Source organism: Dipteris shenzhenensis, chromosome 3, assembly GCF_047967505.1.
Source record: "Dipteris shenzhenensis isolate YYH24624 ecotype China chromosome 3, Dip_SZ_1.0, whole genome shotgun sequence".
Classification (NCBI taxonomy): Eukaryota; Viridiplantae; Streptophyta; class Polypodiopsida; order Gleicheniales; family Dipteridaceae; genus Dipteris; species Dipteris shenzhenensis.
In genome coordinates, this window is record NC_141598.1 from 33,184,800 (window position 1) to 33,202,747 (window position 17,948).

Here is a 17,948-nt window from a genome sequence, read left to right on the forward strand (position 1 = left end):
TTTCGTGAAAGACAGATTCGAAATCGTACTATCACGGAATACAAGATTAAGTGGAAGGATCGTGTTGAGGAGGATGCAACATGGGAGACATTACAAAACCTCCAAAGAACATTTCCCGATTTCTTAGCGAACTCAGGAGTGAGTTCTTAGAGGAGGGGGAGTATGTCATGTGCACGGATTGGTATCTGACGTGTACTAGTTACACAGAACTAGCTCAGGTTAGCCTGGGGAGGCTTAGAGCTAGGCAGGCTTGATTCTCGGGTTGAGTGGCAAGGGTACGAACTATTTATAGGTCTTCGCTATTTTTGGCGCCGGGGCCCGAGTCTATAAAAGAGGCCCAGGGGGTTCAGTTCTCAGTGTGCAGTTGGGAGCAAGTCTCGTTCCTAGGTGCTAGGTCTGATCTTGGATTGTGTCGCGGACGCGCGCCTGCATCTTAGCGTAGCCCAAGGCCCAGTGGCAGATCCAGGGCTTCACAGCGCCACCTGGTGGTATGGGACACCAAGCTGGTTGGGATCTGATTGGGAGTTCGTGCCAGTAGCTCAGCTCGTGGCTCGGGGGGACATCTTCTGATTCGGGATCACATCCCGTAGATGTCACGGTTGGGTGGTGAGCAGCCTGCTCAGTTCTGATGTTGTGTGTGGTTATTTCGCAGATCAGGGGTTTCAGGAGTGCTGGGACGTGTCACTCAGCCAGGCCAGTGCATGTATAACAAAGTCAGCAACTGTATCATTGGATCATAGTAGTCCACATCAATGCATCAAAGAGGGTATCATCAGCTAGGACTTGTGCATGCTTGCTATTAGCAATTTGGACTAGCTGATGATAGAGCACATTGGTGCTATGGAGGCATACCCCTCGGCAGCTCGTTTACCTTGATTCTTGGTATACAATATAAATAAAGAGCGGGGTTCATATGTAAATGAGTAGGCTATGTCATGAACAAGATAAATAATATCAATTTTCAGGTGATTGTTTTCTAAGTTATTAATTCTGATTTTCCTATATGTGTTTATGCGGGTTTGGGACTCACCATCCGATCCAGTAGTAGCTTTGAGGTGAGAACTCCGGAGTTGGTTAGCAAGGGCTCAACCAAAAATTCATGCTAATTGGTTCAAGACTCGTAATGCAATTGGAATGATTGCTAGGTTCCACTAGTACACACCCCTGCCTACACGTCTCTCTGTGCAGAAGGTGGAGTCGGGACTCAGTAGATAGCCTAACCTGGTGTACCCAAATTGGGTAAGGGTTTTGGGGGGGTGTGCGAGTATCCCGGAATTGATAGATAAATGACAACACAATCCATAAGGTGCCAAGGCGGTCCTCTTAGGGCCAACTTTACCAAGATTCTGCACTAATTGCACATTTAATGATGTGTGCAAGTGCACGAACGCTAGGGGATGCGTTTATAGGAGGATTCAGACTACCTAAACCTAACCCGTTTTGATGGCTCTGCATCCCTAGGCATGTATTTTTTTTGGGGACTAAATTTGATGCACTTGTTAGCTTATTTCACCCAAGTAATGAAGATGCAATTTATGGGCCACTCTAGGCGAAACGTTCTGCCACTCTAGCTGAAAATGATCCCAGGGATGCCTAAGGGAGGTTGCCAGGTCCACTTTGGAAAGAAGGAATGAAATTGGCCATGGAATGGTCACTTAATATTTTTAGCAGTAGTTCATCAGAATGTAAATATCAATAGAAAGAAGGTGCTACGAGGAAGCTCTTGAGGGATATCTAGCTCGAGATGATTGACAGGGATCAGTCTTCCGACCTGCTATTGCCAATAATCAATGAATGAACAGGCCAAGGATTTTAAATTTTCTCTATTACTTTTTTTAGTAAATAGAGTAGATTTGATTTGGAGCATTTTGAAATTGTGGCTACCATGTCGAAGAGCTTGAAAAGCGAACAATGCACCCCAAAGGAGCAGATTGAAGCTCTGTACCTGGGGCATATTGTCACTAAGGATCAAAACCTCATGGACCCTGCAAAAATTCAAGCGATTCAAAATTGGCTTGATCTCAAAGACATTTAGCAAGTCTGATCTTTCCTTTGGTCTTTGCTCATATTATTGATGATTCATTAAGAATTTCACCAGAATCACAACTTGTCTCCACAATTTGACCAAAAAGAAGTTCCCTTTTTAGTGGAGAAGCAAATAAAAGAAAGCTTTTCAAGATTTGAAAACGCCTTTGGCCTTTGAAGATGCCCGGTCTTCAATAAGCATCATGCTTGTGGACATAGAGAGTGATCTCTGTAGGGCTGTTCTGAAAACCAAGGCTAATAAAATGTATATGCTCTTGGCATATCATGCCTGGGGTGCTTGCTTCAAACTATATAGAGCTTTGTGCAACCACATACCTTATTTTGAGACCCTCTAACTTCAAAACCAAGAGGCTGAGAGACATATACCTCGTGCAAATCTCCATGAAGGAAAGTGGTTTTGATGCGCTTGCCAATAACGATGGGTTGCTATGGCAATGATGCATTTGATGGTCGTAATGTGTGACGTGGGTGCAAAGTTCAAACATTTCCTCAAAATCAATTCCCTACTGCTAAGTATAGCATTTGGCAAAAAGGTGGGCTTTATAGCGGTCAACACTGCCATCGTCCTTCCTCGCGCATTTGTACGACCACTTACTGCATACAGCACGCTAGGCAAGTCACACAACTCCCAAGTGCCATTCAGATGAGCTGAATCTAACCCAAAATTCATAGCACCCATCAATCCTTGGTCTCAAAAGCATCTTTGTGACAGAGTGGCTCTTCATTGCATGCTGTAGCAATCAATGCAGCCTCCACTAATTGTCTCTGCGTGTGATGAGAGGCTGCCTTCATGTGGCTAGACAAAGGCTCAGCTTGTTTTCTGTTCTTTAAGGGACCTAACTGCCATAGGGACTGTTTTTTCCTGTTGTCTTATGAGAGCCCTCTCTTCACCTATTGCTTGATTCTTGTTGGCCTGATCAATGGAGGCCTATCAGGCTGTCGATCGGATTTTGTCTGTGGCTGTAAAGTATCTGCTTGTGCTGAGTTGGAGCTTCCATGGACTAATCAAAATCTGCTGTAGATTTTAACAAAGGAAACATGTATCAAAAACATTGTAAGCAACAATAGTTGGCCGTATTTGATAGTTCAACAAGGGCTTGACAGAGTTCTCAACAAATACAACATGATAACCTTGCCTGTAGTCTGCTGGTATGTCTGTACCCTTTGTTTTCTAAGCTATAACCAATGTAAATGTCTTGTCTTCAAGCTTATGTCATAACTGAGATGGAACATGTGCATATGCAAGGCCTCCAAACACTCTAAGATAACCGGCTTATGACCTGCCCATGCCTCATAGGGTGTGATAGTCTTCAATGCCCTGGTTGGTGACATGTTTTGATATAATTGGCACACAGGGCGGTATCCGGATACGAGAACTTGTTGGGCAAAGACTTACCCTTCATCATACACTGTGCCATCTCCAATTCTTGCGTTCCACAACACACTTTTTGATGTGGTGTGTATGGCATTGTATATTGATGTATGATACTACAAGATGCCAAAATAACAACAAACCCATGGGACAAGAACTCACCCCCCCTGTCAGTCTGGTGAGAAGCTTGTGTCTGCTCTCATTTTTAACCGTGGCAGCAAATCGCTTAAAATAGGCGAAGACATCTTGTATTTGAATGGGAAAACCCAAGCATGCCTGGTGAAGTCATCCACAAAGCTGTCAAAGTAAGACTAGCCCCCAATAAATGCTGTCCACATTGGGCCACACATATAGTCTGAAGCAAATTCAGAAGGAGATGCACCAATGCTACCATCTTTAGGGAAAGAAGATCGGTGCATTTTCCCAATTAGACATGTTTGGACAACACATGCATCTTTGGGAGATCAACAACCATATTTCACAATCTAACCAGATAGCATAATTTAAATGTCCAAAGTGCTCATGCCACAAATGAGTATCTGCAACTCCAGAATCCACTACCACAAGCGTTGCAGTGTCTGTCTCTCTGTCATAGGCATGAAGTCTATATAGACAATGTCCTAATGATAACAATGGTATTACCATTTGTGAAATCATAGACGGGGACAGCGATAAGATATCTCTATATCCAGATACAGCAATGACTAAAATGGATATGTGATTCTTGGAACAAACAAAGCATCCTGTACAGAGACAAGATCACCTGATGCTTCAACTTGGCCAATGCCCTTCACAGCATAAGGTGCATTATTAGCACAAGTCATAGTTCCACCCTTTAGTGCACCATGCAGAGAAAGAAACGACTCCTTGCGAGAAGTAATGTGCTTAGAAGCACCACTGTCAAAATACTAAAAGTGAATGCATGAGAAATTGCCATGCAAGAATCATGAATATAAGTATTATAATGACATCTAACCACAAAGGTCCAATCATGATGAGCAACATTGGCTGATTCATCCTTCTCATGAGAAGAGGAAGCATCAACTAGGTGCATTATCTGACCAAGTACTTATTGGATGAGTGTGCCTTTTTGAGAACATTTCAATATAACCTAGGTTGAGGTGTACGAAAAGTGTTGTGCCCATCAGATATCCTTTGCATGGTCGATCGAGCATTAAATACTATTTTTGCTCTAGTGTCATGCATCCTGAGATACCATGACTTGGTTCCCTGCATGTTGATGATGGTTTGGGTTATCTGCGCACATTTGGTAACCCTTGCTTGTAATTAACTGATTCGAATGTTTCTTTTCTTGAGACAGTTGGGGATCTACTATTGATGATCATGATCACTTGTTTTAGCTTTGGAACTTTATTGTGCATCGATTTTTTTGAGAAAACTGATTTAAGAAATGTTCACTCTTTACAGGAAGCATTTGTGAAGATCCGGGAACAAGCGAAGGCTCATTTGGAAATGAAAGGTGAACTAGTGGCAGGGTTGAACCTTCTGAATGCTACGAACCTAGATTATTTTCTTGTACAGCACAGGGCAGAAATATTTCGATTGAAGGGGGAATTCCTCCAAAAAATGGGTGATAGTGAGACTTCCAACCATGCATTCTCCAATGCCATCTCTCTTTTCAAACACCTACCAAAAGGATGGATTAGTTGGGGAAATTATTGTGATCAGGTACCCCCTTTTTGTTTTGGGTAGTAATTTTGTAACAGAGATTTTTTTGTGTAGAGCTTAAATATCGTTAATGAGCATTTCTTTCATGTTGTCAGGTCTACAAGGAGACAGGGGAAGAGTTATGGTTGGAATACGCTGTTAGCTGTCTTTTGCAGGGTATCAAACATGGTATTTCAAATGCTAGAAGCCATCTGGCCAGGGTACTCTATCTGTTGAGTTTTGACAATCAGAATGAGATTGTAGGGAAAGCTTTTGACAAGTATGGAGATCAAGTTCCCCATTGGGTGTGGTTATCATGGATCCCACAACTGCTACTTTCTCTCCAAAGGCCAGAAGCACCCCATTGCAAGGCAGTGTTGTTGAAACTAGCTGGAGTGTATCCACAGGTCCTGTCTGTGCACAGAATTTGTGTTGACTGTTTTAATGTCATGTCACAGAGGAATGAAATTTGTTTGTTTTTGTTTTTGTTTTTTTTTTGCTGCCTGCTACTGCAGGCCTTGTACTACTGGTTGCGGACATTTCTTTTGGAACGTCGTGACGTTGCTACAAAAGTAGACCTTGCAAGGGGACCGGCTCAAGCAAGGGCTCAAGTTGCTCCGATGCCTGTTGGTACCACTACGACTGGCATGACAGAAAACTCTTCTGTATCTTCCAATGCTAACACTCAACAAGAGATGGTTATAAACAACACAAGTGGGCAGAACGCTATGGCAGGGCCTCATATTGCAGCACATGAAGGTGCAGGAAATGCAACTCAAGATGCTGAAAGGACAGCTGTGGGTGATGCTCCGGGCTCTGAGGCTCTGCAACCAATAGCTGGTGGGCAAGGGGACCAGGTGTCTGGTCGTAGAAGTATGGGACCAGGATGGCCTGGTTCAGCTGTTACTGCCTTTGAAGCTGCTAAGGACATTATGGAAGTTCTGAGAACAAAGCATCCAAATCTAGCTGGTGAATTAGAGGTAGCTCATGAGTGCATCACAATGATACATTTTTCTATTAATTAATTCATTTTTAATGAGGCTGGAATTTGTAGGGGTGTTGAAAATATATTTCCTTAAGAAAGAGAAAACGAGGGGGTTTGTTTATTCTTACCTTTCGAAAGGAGAATGTTCATTCAAACGTTTTTTCCTAAACAGATTCAAAGCCAGAAACAAATTGACTTTGCTCATTTCATGCCTAGGATTCAGCTAATTTAAAGTCTCATTGAGATGCCTGCTTTCCAGGTGATGCTGACTGAAATAGGAGCAAGATTCGTCCCCCTTCCAGAGGAGAGGCTTTTGGCAGTGGTCCATGCTTTGCTGCATCGCTGTTACAAGTACCCAACAGCTACAACTGCAGAGGTGCCTCAATCTTTGAAGAAAGAGCTTGCAGGTGTTTGCAGGGCTTGTTTTTCAACTGACACTGTGACGAAGCACCAAGATTTTGTGCATGAATACAAGAAGGATTTTGAGCGAGATCTGGATCCTGATAGTACTGGGACCTTTCCTGCGACTTTAGCTGAACTAACTGAGCGGCTCAAGCATTGGAAAGGAGTTTTGCAAGGAAATGTGGAGGATCGGCTGCCTGCTGTTTTGAAACTGGAAGAAGAAAGTGTGCAGCTGCGTGAATTCCATGTGCTTGATATTGAAGTTCCAGGACAGTATTTTAATGATCAGGTAAATTATGTGCAAATTTGTATTTCTTGGTGGGATTTGAAGCTTGTGAAGAGTGTATTTTCTTTTTTCTTTCAGGGTGAGGTAAGATACTTTCCTTTTCTTTAGTTGATGATGTCAAGTATGACATTCTACCTGGAATGTTGGGTCCTGTGAGAAAATATGAGAGATTGAGTTGTTTTTCTTCCATCAAATCATTCCACACTGGGTGAATCTTTGCAGCAAACAAACTTTGTGGAATGAGTTTCCTTGATTTAGATTTCTCATTTGTGTTCATCAATATAATTGAATCTAGCACTTGCTTATAGATGAATATAGTTGAATCTAACACTTGCAGATTCTGCCTTTGTATGGGTTACTGTAGTCTCTTTATTTTCTTCTAAATGTCAGGCATGGTCTTTAATGCTGCGCTTTTCTTTTTTGAAGTGAGCAATAGAGAAGCATATTTATAATCAGCCATTATGCGATGCCATTATCCTGGTGTTCATTTTGCAGGAGGTGGCACCTGACCATACAGTGAAGCTGGACAGGATTGGTGCTGATGTCCCTATTGTCCGTCGTCATGGAAGTAGCCATCGCCGGCTAACAATGATTGGAAGTGATGGTTCACAATGCCATTTTATAGTGCAAACGTCACTAACACCTAGTGCTCGAAGTGATGAAAGAATGGTGCAGTTATTTCGAGTTCTAAATCGGCTCTTTGACAAGCACAAGGAGTCTAGGCGGCGTCATTTAGCTTTCCATACTCCAATCATCATTCCTGTGTGGCCACAAGTAATTTCCAAACTTCATACCTTTTCATTGTCTGCTAGTGTTCCACCTATGTAACAGCCCATTTGTAGTTCAATTCTGATTGTGTACTGCCTCTTTGCCTAAGAGGTGGATTTATATATTTACCATCCTAATTAGCAAGTTAATTGAATTCATATCACACTTAACACGAAATACATCTTTAGACAGACACACCATCCTCTAATATAGATAGCATCAACATCCCCCCCGCCCCTTGAGTCTCTAGCTGATTTTGTGTGCATGCATGTATCGAGGTCCCCCCACACAATACAGGCTACGGATAAGGCCATTCAGCTCATTGTATCTGGCTTTTTCAGTCTCATAAAGTCCCCTTGGGGTAAGGTCCCCCAATTGGTCCCAATATCGTGCATCATGAGTATTTATTTTTTAATAGAAGAGTTGTGAGGATTTGCTTTGTTGCATATGTTTCATGAATTTCCTTCTATGTTGCAATTCAACTCCATTTATGAAGTCTTTTTCTTATGAACATGTTAGCTTACGGGGGAAATGAGCGAGCATTGCCATATGCATACATACATCACAAAACATTACAGATGCATGTCACTAAGAAAGTATGTTTGCTTGACTATCGAATCCTTCGGCCTTTTGAAGACTTTAATAAACTCTCTCCATAGTCACAAGAAACGTTTCTAGATTTTTACAGGCGTTTCGTCTAGAAACGCCTAAAAATACTATATTTTATAGAAGTTATATATACTTCATAAATAATTGTCTTGAGATTCTCTCTCTCTCTCTCTCTCTCTCTCAAAAGAGCTCTCAGATATCCATATCGTGCACACAATGCACACACATATTACACAGTTGAAAGAGTAAAAAGATGCATCACGCAGCCTATAGATTGAGGTTTACAAAGACATAGATCTTCTAGTTTACAAATTACTATTAACTAATTAGTTGCAAGTGCATATGGCTGCTAGCATATGCCATGGCCCATAGTTCAAACAATAAAATTTTAACTTTATAATTCAAATTTCAGAATCAAATTTCAAGATTCAAGATTCAAGATTCAAAATATAACAAAATGTATCATGTATTACTGTTTACATCATACATGTAACATGCCATAATGATATACTGGTAACTGTATGGTGTAAACTACATACATAATCAAAGCCCGTCGCCTGCAAGCCAGCTGCTAACAACTGCAGTGTACACATTACACTCTAGAGTAGAGGGTAGAGTAGAGAGTAGAGGCTAGAGGAGAGTAGAGGGTAGAGTAGAGGGTGGAGTAGAGTAGAGAAGAGTAGAGGGTAGGGTAGAGTAGAGGGTAGAGGGTAGACCGTAGAGGAAAGTAGAGGGTAGACCATAGAGACTAGAGTAGAGGGTAGAGTAGAGAGTAGAGAGTAGAGGAGAGTAGAGGGTAGAGTAGATGGAGGCACTAGGAGCAAGGCAAGCAATGGAGTGGCACAGGAGAGGAGCAAAAAAACGAAAACGCGGCCAAATTCAGAAAGAAACCCGTTGCGGCGGATTTTTTGACAGCCAGATGTTTTGCCCTAACTACCCGTTTCGGACGTTTCGTCTAGAAACGTTTCTTCGCGTTTCGGTGCCCCGAAACACGTTTTTTGGTGACATTGACTCTCTCTCTCTCCCCCCCCCCCCCTCTCCTGTGCTGGCTCAGATCAATGTGCCAGATGCCAAGAACCTAATAGACAGTGCTTTTAACAAAAAGAAGTTCTGATTTTATAAATGGTCATACTTGCCATACGGATACCTCTCCTGCAACTTTTTGCGCTTTCTATTTGTGCTGAGAAGAAAAGTAGTTCAGAATGTAGTCTTGATGCACCTGTTTAGTAGGTGGCAGTCTGTGTGTGCGTGTGTGCGTTTGTGTATGTGTGTGTGTGTGTTTTGGAGGATGTAATGGAATAGCAGTATCTTCACAAATAGTTTTAGCTCTGGATGAAGTGATTGTAGTCTATGTTGATTAGCCTTCTCCCTAATTGCTAGTCTTCATTATTTCTGAGTACGTCCTTGAACTTGGATTGGTGATAGAAAGATGGCATGGAGAACCATAGATGCATGTGATTCGTGTGAGTAAGTGCATGGGTGCATATTTGACGTCTGGCTGTTGAAGAAGTCTCATGAAATCCATGAGTCCCAGAGTACATGATGGGCTTTAGGCTGGTGGCTGACTATCAATTGGTTTAACTTGCATTGCATGGTTTCAGCAGATACGCTGCTTGAATATTTTTTCATGTTGAAAAAAAGCTCATCCTGTAGTTATTCTCAGGTCCGTCTGGTCGAGGATGATCTCATGTATAGCACTTTTGGAGAAGTTTATGAGATAAACTGTGCTCGATACGGGCGGGAAGCAGACCTTCCAATCACACATTTCAAGGAGTGCTTAAACCAAGCTATCACTGGACAACTGTCGACTGAGGCTATTGATCTTAGACTTCACACTTACAACGAGATTACCCAGAATTTTGTCACTGAAAATGTGTTCTCACAGTATATGTATAAGACTCTTCCCAGCTGTAATCATTTATGGACTTTCAAGAAGCAGTTTGCAGTCCAGTTGGCTTTATCTGGGTTCATGTCATACATGCTTCAGATTGGTGGGAGATCTCCGAATAAGATCCTTTTTGCAAAAAATACTGGCAAAGTGTTTCAAAACGATTTTCATCCTGGTAGGTTCCTGCATTTCATTGGAATGTAGCTTAATGCTTTGGTTAAAAAAGTCACAAAGCTTTTACGCTTATTTACTGAGTTACTAGATTGGCACCTTAACTCGTTTGAAATTTAGTGTTTTATCCGAGCTTCACTTTCTGTTTGTGTTTTGCTCCCTCACTATGCTTTGTTTTTTTTTTGCAGGCTATGATGGAAATGGTATGGTTGAATTTTCAGAGCCAGTGCCATTTAGGCTTACTCGCAATCTGCAGACCTTTTTCACCCCATTTACTGTTGAGGGTCTCTTTGTTTCTTCAATGTGCGCAGCTGCTCAATCTGTAGTTGCTCCCAAGGCAAGACGCTTATTTTAATTTTTTTTTCTTTTGGTGTGTGGATGCGTAGATTGCAGTTATTAGTTATTGAAGGACCAGAAGGTGATATTGACAGAGGCGCTATATAAAAGTTAATCTTGGGCTCCTTTTTTGAGCTTATTCATTGTTGCTGCTTTGCTTGAAAAGTTTCCTTAGAAATGAGAACCTGCTAGCTCTCTCTACAGTCTAGTCTGAGGAACCGCTTTACTCATACTCGGATTAAATTGAGGTGATTTCCAGTTATAAAAATCTGGAGATCTCTGGAAGTTGAGTCTTTTTCCAGGAGGATCTAGGCTTGCATTACAACGATGGAGATTAACGATCTCTCTCTCTCTCTCTCTCTCTCTCTCTCTCTCTCCGCCTCTAGCCCCGCCTACATCCATCCCTCCGCCCCTAACCCGGCCTACCTACACTTCTGCCCCCTGTTCCTCTACTCCCATTCCTCTACCCTTGCCTCTCTACCACCACCCCTCCACTCCCGCTTCTAGCCCCTCTACCCCCGCCCTTCTACCCCTGCTTCTCTACCCTCTCCCTTCTACGTGTGCTCCTCCACCCCTGCCTTCTACTCCCCCCTTTTCCCCCTCTCACAGCTCTCTTTCCAGGCTGCCCAACCCCCCTCTTGCATTGTTTTTTTTTGGGTGGGGGTGGGTTGCAGGGCCTCTAGTATGAGTTGCTCCCCGACCTAGACCCCCCCTGCAAACAGAGAAGAGTTAATGTGTCAACATTAATTCAAAATGGGAAAAGGAGAGAGAGAGAGAGAGAGAGAGAGAGAGAGAGAGACAATGAGAAAAGCACAAGAAGGATGACAAGGCTTACCAGAATCAACTAAAGCTTGAGGATGGCAACAAACGTTTTAGCACAGCAGTCCACAAGAATTGGATATCAGCAGCGCCTACCTTGACTTATCACCAGGGTCTACATCAGCAGCATCCACGACAGGATCTACACCAGCAGCATCTGTAGCTAGTCCGGCAGACTTGTCACCTGATACATGACTCATGCCTCCTTCATCGGAGGTGACACGCACATGCCCACTTTATTCCTCATCCTTTCTCTCACCTCTCCCTCTCACTCATCCTTTCTCTCACCACTGCCTTAGTTATCGTCGTACCTCACCCATCTTACTCTTTCGCCACCTACCATTCAGCCCCACCCTCCTACATTCGTACCACAACCTTTTCACTTCTAGATCCTTTTCCCATGAGCCGATCCTCTAGATGTTTGGGAGTTCCTTCTCATGGAGGTACATAGTATTCGAGCACGAGTGGTGGAGCTGACTTGCTTTTTGCAGGAGCAAGCTCACTTCACCTTGGAGCAAGCCTGTGTTATACAAGAGCAAGTGGGCTCCTTTAGGGCCTCAGACAGGAGATTTTGTAGCTCTGGGAGGAGGTCACCGCCTTACATACAGCCCCAGGGAGTACACCAGTGGTGGAGGCACAGATTGCAGCATGCAATCTATAATCAAGGAGACATCCAGATGGGTGGATGTGCCCAGCGGGAACTTGCGAAGAGAGTAACAGGCACAGGGTCCTTGTGAAACATTTGATTAGCATCTAGGGCCCTGCCTAACTCTTAAGTCTTGATACCCAGTCTAAGAGCTAAGTCCTCTGATATAAAATTATACGTTGTCTCTGTGTCAAAAAAAATGAGTGCCTATTGGTCTCTAATCTTTCCCCATGCAAGGTATAGCTCTCTTGCTTCCAGGTCACTAACTCGTCCCAAAACATCCGGGAGTGCCTTGACGTTCCTTGTAGGTTCTTTTGCTCCTTCGAGAATGAAGGACTCTTAGGGCACTGGGCAGCCACATGCCCCTCATTTCTTCCCCTCTTTGCGAAAAATAGCAATCAGCTTAGGGGTAAACTGGGACTTGCCCTTATGCTCTCGGCATCTCAGTGCCCGTTGGCTTCTGAGGCTGAAATACTTTTTTCTCAGACTTGGGGAACTTTTTCTTGTCTGACCTAGGAAAGTCAGGTTTCTTTCTATTGGTGGTCCGTGCCTGCAAAGATGGCACAATGGCAGGGTCTTGCATGTGCAAAAGACTATCCTATATGCCTTTTAGACGTTCGGTATTAATCATAGCTTGTATCTTCGGATTGAGACCAGCCCTGTATTTCCTGAGTTGGGTTCTCTTGCATATCTTTTTTAAGGGAGCGACCCACAGTAGGCATCCAAAAACTTATGACTATAGACCTCACTGTATCCCCTGCATCCATATGCAAGCTCTCCCAACCAAGAAGGATGTGGTCCCTGAATTGTGTAGGTTATAGAAGGCTTTCTTGAAGCCCTTCCATTTGTTTGGTGCTGATCCGTCTGTATTTTGGGGCACTAGCTGTCCCTGTCAAATGCAAGCTAACCATGCGCCTCAAAAAAGTTTTCTATACCAAATGCGGCATCAAATTGCTTGATAAACTGCATAGCCTTCTCAATATGATGATACTGGCCATTAAAGGCGACAAAGTTAATAGATTTACCACCTTCTTTGAACTTTTTAGGTTGAGGGGCCTTTGCTGCAGCTCGCTTGTGCCTAATCACCCCTTTCTTTTTAGCCCTGGGCACAGGTGACCTAGATGGAGTAGATGAAGAGGTAGAAGTAGTTTTGGAAGAAGAGGAAGAAGGACTTGGGGAACTATGATGATGCCTGGTCCTCTTCCTGGAATGAGTCTCTCTTCATGGTCATCTCTTTTCCTCTTTTTCTTATCCTTTTGGTGAGGCTTCTTACTCTTCTTGGATGCATCTAAGGAGATCAACTCAGAGAACTCTTTGTGCTAATCTCCTTCTGGGTTGCTCTAGAAGGAGCTTTCTTTTGCCCTTCCTCTGCAAGAGGATGCTCTAATTTGCAAAACAAAGAATCCCTTCTTGCCTATGCTAGTTGCGTAACCAACTGCCTATAAGAGTTTTCTTTATCAGGCTGCATGCCCTCTTCCTATCAGTGTCTGCAATCCCCTCATGGGGTGAACTAGCAGGATCCCGTGAGGCCATCACTTCAACCGTGGCCTATAACTTGTCAGTCCTCACACAAGAGTATGACACCAATGCACCCAATCTATCTTGTCCGAATTGAAGAATCCCTCAGCAAGAGGTGTATTGCATGTACAACTTTAATATAGACAGTTTCTCCCTCATACTTCAATAGCTTGTTGTCTATCAAAGGCATAAACCTTGAATTTTTTGTTAAAAAAAACTGGCATTCCTCTTTCGAGATAGCTATGGGATTTTGGCCCGTTTCCTCTCCTACTCGGAGCAACGGTGTTTGGTAGGTTTCATTCATGAGGTACTTAGACACTGCGAGAGGATACTCCAAGCACGGAGACAGGAGTAGACTTCTTCCTCGGCTGATCCCTCTTAGAGCTCTATCACGGAGTTCTTTCAGCCCGATCACATGGACCCCCACGAGACGAGGCCTCGACATGACCGTGATCCGGAGCCTGTGACCCGATAGCTCAGACAGAGGATGCAGAGCTACAACCAGGAGACGTGCCAGGACTGCACCTTTGAGTGGCTGACAGCACTCTATTGCTGACTTCATGCCTCCACTGCCTCATCCATCCTGATGTCCTGCTGCTGCTGTTGATGATGATGATGTTGATGATGATACTGAGATTGATATATAGTCGACCATTGACATGAATATGTTGTACTTAGGACTTAATACTGCCATTCTGCATTTTTTGCATTTTGCATTGGTATGGATGCTCATTTAGTAGTTTCACTACCACAGCTCGTTGTATCAGGATTTTCACAGTCTCGTAGACCCATCGGTCTTCGGAAGAATAAACTTTCTTTCTAGGTTTGTGCCAAACCCTGACTGTGGTCTGGTGTGGTAAACCCAACATGGGTTTCTTTGCAAGATACCTCGATGGAGCATATCTATTAACGACTCTAGCATATCATACGACAATTCAGCCAAAGGGGCATTAATCGACAATTTCTTTTGTTGTATATTGTGGCAAAAAACAAAGGTATCGTCGGTGCAGAGACCCTCGACAAGGTGTCCACCGTCTAGCAACGATGAACCAAGAAAAAATGTCTTCTAGAGAGGAAAAACATCAGAGAGAAATCATCTAGAGAGAGAAAACATAACCTGAAAATAAGGAAGCAGTTGGTCATAATAGAATACCCCATTTGATCAAGCTTTATGCACAGCAAAGAAGCTGAATAGGGTCAAAGAGACGGCATGAAAAATCAGCAAGAGGATGGCTGGAAATAGTGCGATGAACAGCAGCCAGGGAGGCGGGAGGAATAGGTGACCTCCTGCTGCCATCCATCGCCTATTTCAAGGCGATGGATAGCATGAGAGAAGCAGGAGAGGTAGGGATATATGGGTAGTAGAAGAAGGCTGAGAGATGGGAGATGGACAACAAGTGAGGCTGAAGTGCAAGGCTAGGGAGTAGGAGCTCAAGCTCTAAATGAATCCCAGAAGAAGGCTGGCCCTTAATTTAATACTCAGAAGCTAGGGTTAGGAATAGAAAAATCTTTTACAAGAATAGGGAAAGCTGGGAGGAAAAGCTAAAAGCAGGAAAGCTAGACTCTAAATAGAATTAATCTTAAATCCTAGAAAAGCAAGAAAAGAAAACAACTTTTAATAATTTAAGTTTTTATTATATACCACTCTACCCATACATAATAACTAAATTAATCTAGGGACCTAGGTCTCAATTAACCCTAAAACTTAAATGATTTAGATCTAGCTCTAGACAACTCAAGGCTCACTCCCAAAGCCATTAAAGGTGTTAGGAGTGGGTATGGAGAACCCTTGTGGATGTGCGAAGCATCATCAGTCTCGTACGGTGTGTTGGTAATTTAATACCAGGTGGAGGGTGATTCAGTAAGATAGTCATTTGACTTGTAACTTCACTGGTGTGAAGTCCACCCCACTAGCTTCCGACATCTAGTCACTGGATGTGACTGTGATGGATATTGAAGATCCATGGCCATGCTGACGATGGCAAAGAGAAAGACCGTGTTGGACATAGTTGCATGAAAGGCTGTTTCTTGCAGCTGAAATGGGAACGGAAACGCCAGCCGTTTTTGAAACAGCAAAATGGTGTTTCTGGTTGCCTGTTTTTTTTAAAATAAAATAAAATAAAAAATTTTAAAACACCCTCCAACCTCCCCATTGTCCTCTGCCCTCTCCACTCTCCTACTTTAGCCTCTCCTCCCCTACCCTCTCCATCCTCCTAGATGGCAAACCATACTGGAGATGGTAGAATATAGACCGTACTGGAGACGGTAGATCAGACTTAAGGTGATAGAGCCATAGATCAGACTTAAGGTGATAGAGCCACACTGAAGGCAACAGATAGCACTGAAGGCGATGGACCGCACTGAAGGCGATAAGAGCTCTGATGTCAGAAAGGGTCACACTGAAGGTGAAAATCGCTCTACTAGAGAGAGCTTTGCATGGTGGTCAGCCATGTAAAGAGAGTACTCTGAACTGCCGACGAAGATGTACACATGGTAGCAAAAGATGCCTAGCTGGGATGTGAAGTCCTGTCACAAGAACTCACATAGAAGGATACACACGTGTGGTCAGTAAAAATGAGATCTCAAGAAAGTAAAAATAATGATTAAAAAATATAGCAGTCAGAAAGAGCCATGTTACACTCACTTCATTGAGGTTTCATGTGCAATGGAGCCAAACAAAGATATGGTTTACCCTAGATGGAAAAAAGCTATTCAGTACTCCCAGTGAAAATCTCTGGTTCACAGCTGATAGATGGGATGGTTATCATCACATAGTTGAATGCTGCTGCGTTGCAAATCAAAACTTGGTCTACTGGATGATAGTTTTGTTTTTTCATCTAGTCTGAAGCTAGCCTGGCCTGCCATTTGAGGTGAAGTCCTCCTTCATTTTTGGATAGTAAGGAATGACATTTCCTTCAAGAGGAACAACACAATCTGGAATTCTAGAGCTGTGAATGCATTCGTAATAAAGCATTTGCATCTCAGATCTCTAGATTGGGAGGCTGTCAATTTAAGATCCTGGGAAAAGGGAATGACACGAGTACACTACAAAAAGCTCATGCACAGGAATTTGGGATTGTGGATACACATTTGACACTGCATAGAGACTAGGGAAGGAGGACACAATGGAGAATGACTGATTATGATGAAGAGGGCAGCCTTGAAAGGCAACACCATCTACCTCAATGTGATCTAAGACACACGTAGGTGGAATAGAGGAAGTCAAGCATCAAGAAGGTAGTGGAAGCCAAAACACAGGGGTTGTGGGCTATTTATCGAGATACATAATGATACGTAATGATAGGAAGCCTCCACCAGCAAGTAGGGCTGCACAAGTTATGTGATCATTGCTCTGCTTCAATGCATTTCGGGATAGTAATGGGAATTTGTGGTCCCCACCAGGAATTTTACTACAGTTTTTCAAGGAAAGGACGTCGTCATCTACATGAAAACCTAGAAAGGGGGCTAACCAATAGCACATGGATACACACGGCTCTGCATACAAGGTGGAGACTTGCATTCTGGTGTGGTGGTGTTATTTTACTCACTTCTACAGCCAACTTTAAATTGATGGATAATATAGACTGTTTGCCGCAAAAAGACAGCTTTCATAGCCAAGAACAATCAAGAATTGATTCAGCTTTTATGAGCGATACAACTAAGGAATTTAGGAGAACGTGCTTAAAAGTCATGCTCACCTATCAATAATTAGACATTTTGTTTGGACATTATATGATGTTTCCGATCAGACAAGGCACAGATCTCTCCATCATTCCCAGACCTTGTTCAACCTCTACGTCTGATGTGGGAAATGTGTGAGATGCCATAATGAAGCTTCATTAAGGAAGGGTCAATGACCATGATGGTTTCCAAACTGGATACCTTAGACATGGTTGGGGGACCTTGGCTCCCATTTTGGACTGGGAGAAAGCGATTTAAATTGCGACCGTCCTCGTGAATGGCTGACTGGACATTGTTTACACCTTGTGCTCAATTTGGGACAACAGCCAGAAAGCTCCTCGGGGGACCGCAGAGCATCGTGTGCAATTTTGCAAGGCTTGGCCTGCAGATACTTTTTATGCTCATTGATCAAAACATCTGCTAGTTGTAAAGTGACCAACTCCAGCTGTTAGGGTTTTCTCCAAGGCTACCTTGGAACCTTCACAGAAAACTACATTGTGCCAAACTTTTCTTGTTTCAAAATACTCTAATGGGTAAGTTATGCCCCTGGCTAACTAGGTTTAACTTGTAGCTAACGATGCCGAGGGGAAACCTTACGTGAGTTGGATAATAATTAAACGTCTTAAGGGAAATCTGCCATGTACAATCAGGGTGGAATTGTTGCACATGGAGTGAGAGATGGTACACTGTACGGGCTTGTAGTGAAGCAACTTGATAGAGCACTATGCCAAACATGTTTGACGTCTTGGGCAA

At 43.2% G+C, this 17,948-nt stretch overlaps 1 protein-coding gene across 1 annotated transcript in view; it reads left to right on the forward strand.

The window, feature by feature from the left end:
* Positions 1 to 17,948, forward strand: part of LOC147903683 (uncharacterized) — a 164,078-nt gene that overhangs the window by 144,175 nt on the left and 1,955 nt on the right. The window contains exons 28-34 of the mRNA XM_087400552.1: positions 4,847 to 5,107; positions 5,203 to 5,493; positions 5,602 to 6,066; positions 6,331 to 6,762; positions 7,255 to 7,533; positions 9,800 to 10,199; positions 10,384 to 10,532. Of these exons, the coding sequence (XP_087256678.1) occupies positions 4,847 to 5,107; positions 5,203 to 5,493; positions 5,602 to 6,066; positions 6,331 to 6,762; positions 7,255 to 7,533; positions 9,800 to 10,199; positions 10,384 to 10,532 (2,277 nt within the window). The remainder of the gene's footprint in view (positions 1 to 4,846; positions 5,108 to 5,202; positions 5,494 to 5,601; positions 6,067 to 6,330; positions 6,763 to 7,254; positions 7,534 to 9,799; positions 10,200 to 10,383; positions 10,533 to 17,948) is intronic.